Source organism: Morone saxatilis, unplaced genomic scaffold (genome assembly GCF_004916995.1).
Source record: "Morone saxatilis isolate NCDOM2014 unplaced genomic scaffold, NCSU_SB_2.0 Contig11, whole genome shotgun sequence".
Lineage (NCBI taxonomy): Eukaryota > Metazoa > Chordata > Actinopteri > Moronidae > Morone > Morone saxatilis.
Window position 1 is genome coordinate 12,184,012 of NW_023339663.1, and position 4,122 is coordinate 12,188,133.

The 4,122-nt window shown below is 40.7% G+C and overlaps 1 protein-coding gene across 1 annotated transcript in view; it reads left to right on the forward strand.

Annotated features, from left to right (window-relative positions):
* The first annotated feature begins 243 nt into the window (after positions 1-243).
* igdcc3 (immunoglobulin superfamily, DCC subclass, member 3) overlaps positions 244-4,122 on the forward strand; it is a 67,096-nt gene continuing 63,217 nt past the window's right edge. The window contains exons 1-2 of the mRNA XM_035652032.1: positions 244-250; positions 1,131-1,436. Coding sequence (XP_035507925.1) covers positions 244-250; positions 1,131-1,436 — 313 coding nt within the window. The remainder of the gene's footprint in view (positions 251-1,130; positions 1,437-4,122) is intronic.

A 4,122-nucleotide genomic window follows, 5' to 3' on the forward strand; every position in this document is an offset into this window, starting at 1 on the left:
GCAGCTCTTGTGGGGCTTTCCCGGTCTGCAGTGGTCAGTACCTATCAAAAGTGGTCCAAGGAAGGAAAAGCAGTGAATCAGAGACAGGGTCATGGGCAGCCAAGGCTCATTGATGCACGTGGGGAGCGAATGCTGGCCCGTGTACATAACATTATGACCACCTGGGCATCCTGGTGGTCATAATGTTATGGCTGATTGGTGAATATATTATTTAGGCCACAACTGTTGCAAAACCTTATGACCATGGATAGTAATAAGAAGGTATGGTAAAGGAATTAATAGAACAGCTTCAATAACTTGTGTTATAAGTAAAATAATTAAGATAAAAGACAGACAGGATGCATCCGGCAAACACTACAGCCTAATGAGAACAAATAGAGATAGCATAAACCCTATTTTAGCCTCTTTACAGTGGCCTACAGATGATGAATTGTTTTTTAAAGACTTAACACTTAGGGAGGGAGAAGGTCCTATTACACGACAGCCACCATGTAGAACCACCTTATTTCTACAGTAGCCCAGAACAAACAAACTAAACACTGGCTTTAGATTGGGCCTTCCACGTTTTGCGGCTACTGTGCTTTCTTCTACACGCTTGGAACTGGCGGGTGAGCCAAGGGGGTTAAAAGCTGCAACTACACTGCTAGATGCCACTAAATCCTGTACACTGGTTCTTCAATATTTTACTCATTCATTTTAAAGCACTCCTTGGTCTGGCTCCTGCATACGTTCCTTCACTCAACCTCAGATCTTGCAACAAAACTATGCTAGTAATCTTGCAGTCTAATATACTTTGCTTATATTCATATGGGGGGTTATTTCTGCTTTTATCGGAGAGTGACAGTGGAGAGAGATGGCATGAAATGAGGGAGAGATAGCGAGATGAGCAACACAAGTCCTCAGCCAAACCAGGTATGATTTGGGTCATGGTCGGCATCTTAACCCCTAATCCAGGAGGGCGCTTCTATAGAGAAAAGAAAAAAAAAATCCAGCTTTTTCCGCAGCTTTAAAGGAGTTTGATCATACTTAGCAAACTCCATCTGCTGAGAAAAACTACTAGATGAAAAATGGATGATTATGTAAATAATGGGCTTTCAGGTTCATTTATGTGTGTGTGTGTGTGTCTTCAGGTGTGATGTGCGAAGCGGAGCTCTCCTTCACACTGGAGCCCAGTGACATTATCGCTGTACAGGAGCAGCCCCTCATGCTACACTGCCAGGTGAACGGCATCCCCCCAATTACGACACAGTGGAGGCAAAACGGCCTGCTTTTAACTCAGGATCAGCATCACACCACCTTCATCAATGGCTCACTCCTGATTGGCCACTTCCAGAAGACGAAATCCGATGGCTCATCTGACGAGGGCGACTACGAGTGTGTGGCCCAGAATTCTTTTGGGCTGGTGGTGAGCCGCAAAGCCCGTATTCAGGCAGCCAGTAAGTCTCTTCTTTTGTCTAATAGTGATGTACTTGTGCTTTTATAGGGAGAACAAGAGGTTATTGTTCTATACCGTTATTCCATGCATTCACTCTAAACCCAGTTAAAAGGAGGGTTGGACATTTTGGGAAATACACTTTGTTGTTCAGTAGTTTAAATCAATTCCACTTTTGTTCAAGATGCACACGCTTAGCTTAGCTCAGTATAAAGAAGGGAAACGGGGGTTAAAGCCTAGCCTGGCTCTGTCCAAAGGTAACAAAATCTGCCTGGAGTCTCCACTGGTTGCCTGGCAACCTCATCCTGACAACAAGTTTAGGAAGTCACTGTGCAGAAAGTTGAGCACATAAAACCACATAAACTTCTCATCTAACTCTTCTTTAGAAAATATCTGTTTTTAATTTAATTCAGCTTTTTGAACCATGTGTGTTAGTCACCAGATAAACAGTATAACCAACAGTCTGGAGGCCAAGAGAACCTGTAATTGGCAGTGGTTTGATGCAGAAACTGCAACCACAGCCACTTACTTATGTTCGATTAAGTTTTGATCTGTATTCCCGAATGTAAACATTTTAATTGAAATATCGACTTAATTAATCACATTTCAGCCCAGTCCCACTCAGTCACTGGGGTATTGCAGTGCTGTGAATGGACTTAATATCCCCGGCTGTGGAGTCATTTGAAGATTTTAATATCATTCTTTCAGTCTAATGAACCTTTTGAGTTTAGCGTTAACAAGTGCTCATGCTGAGAGTCTGCTTTGTAAGAGTGCAATAAGCTTGACGTAACCCAGCAGCCCACTCACTGGTGGAGGCATCAAGTTAGATTTTCTCTGGTCTGACCACCGAATCTGTTATTTGAAGTCCTTCTAGTTCAACATTAAGTTATCAGTGTTGTTGCCTTGGTTCATTTACAACATTCTCATCATATCATAGTGAGACAATCTGACTCTCTGTACTTCACTCTTCTCTTTTTTCTCACACACATAGAGTGCATGTCTCAGCTTACTTTAAATCAAAGACATCAATGATCTGTGCATTCCTTTGTGGACACGCTGAGATGTTGCAGCAGCAGCTTTAGTGATACTGTACCGTTTCACATTGTGCTGAGTTAAGACTTTTTGAATGCCCTGTTATATGTATTCTGTAACACAACGATGGACAAAGGCTTGCAGAAGCCTGTTGATTCCTGGGCTGTGTGTAGACAGTGTACTGCTGTGCTGTTGTGGCCAATACAGCTTTTCCACTCAGTGGGATAGGGAGGTAAGCATGGACGTCTGACTGGCCGAAGGGAAAAGTCACTTCAGCTCAGTGGCTGGCTCTGTCAAACACATGCAACCTCTAAGACCTCCCCAAAGGTTCTTTCTTTTTCAAAGGTCAGATTGTAGCCTCTGTTTTAACACATTTATTCTTCTGCATCAGGGAAAAGTCATCAAATTTGGTATTGGAATTTTTCTTTTATTTCACATTATTACTTTTACATAATGGTAAGAAAGCATGAGGAAAATGAATATCCATAGATTTATGAAGACAGAGTTCATCTCCTGATCATGGTGCAGAGAAAGCAATAGAATTATCCTTACGATCTGTGTTGCAGCAATGTGTATTATTATTTATAGCTTCAATATCTGGTAGCATCCACATGTGATTCAAGCTTGAAGTTTTAGCTTTGTATTTTCCTGGAATCTTCAATGAAACATTGGCAGTTTGATTGCCAGATAGATCGTCATATGCTTTGAGGTGCAACTGTAATTGTACACTATATTTTTGTAAGTATAGCTGGTTTACACTTGCCTCAAAAATAGATTATTGGTGTGTTTCTAAGGAAATGACTTCATATTTCAGTGTGAATAGTGTAGTACAGTGAGAGTTTATCATGCTCCGAATTTTGAAAAATAATTAGTTGAATACATTGATAAAAGTGCATTTGTACAGAATTGTAATCCTCTCTAAAGTTCTCCTTTAACATACCCAACCACAAACCATGCCTCACTGTCCCTCACTCATCTGTTCCATCTATCATGGGAATTTGTTGTAATGGTTGCAAATTATGAAGTAATTACATATTTTAAGGCGCTGCAGCATAATGTCAAATTGTGCCTCACAAATTAATCTTTGATTTGATCTTTGAGCAGATTCATGTTTTTTAATTCAAGGGTTCAATACTATATGAGCATGATATATTAAGAATTATGCAAGTGTAGAGCAATCCACCGTCACTCATCTGTTTCTGAAAAATTGAATGTGGAATGTGATGTGAATACAGATTTGATCTCGGTGAATGAACCTGACCCGGAGCACATGTCTAGTTCAAAATCATTTATGTTGGAAATATTCTGTTTTGTCCAGGTTTTGGTCTTCCTGCTTTTCCTCTTGATTTTTATTGATTGGGAAGGAACTGAAAGATTACTGAAAGTCACATTCTTGCCCCTTACCTCTGACCTTTTGAAATGTGTTGAGGAGGCTTTTGGAGAGGCTTTGAAAGAGTAAAGACTCTGCTATAATGATGCTCTGTCCCTCTTTAATGGAGTCTCACTTCTATCAAGACAGCAAGAAGCCATCAGTGTGAAAATAATCCTCCAGAGACCCTTTAAAGAGACTCAGAAGATAGGAACCTCTGACTATAAAACCCCTCCCCCCCATAACAATGTGCAATATTTCACTGTAACTGCTGCTGCTCATATTAATA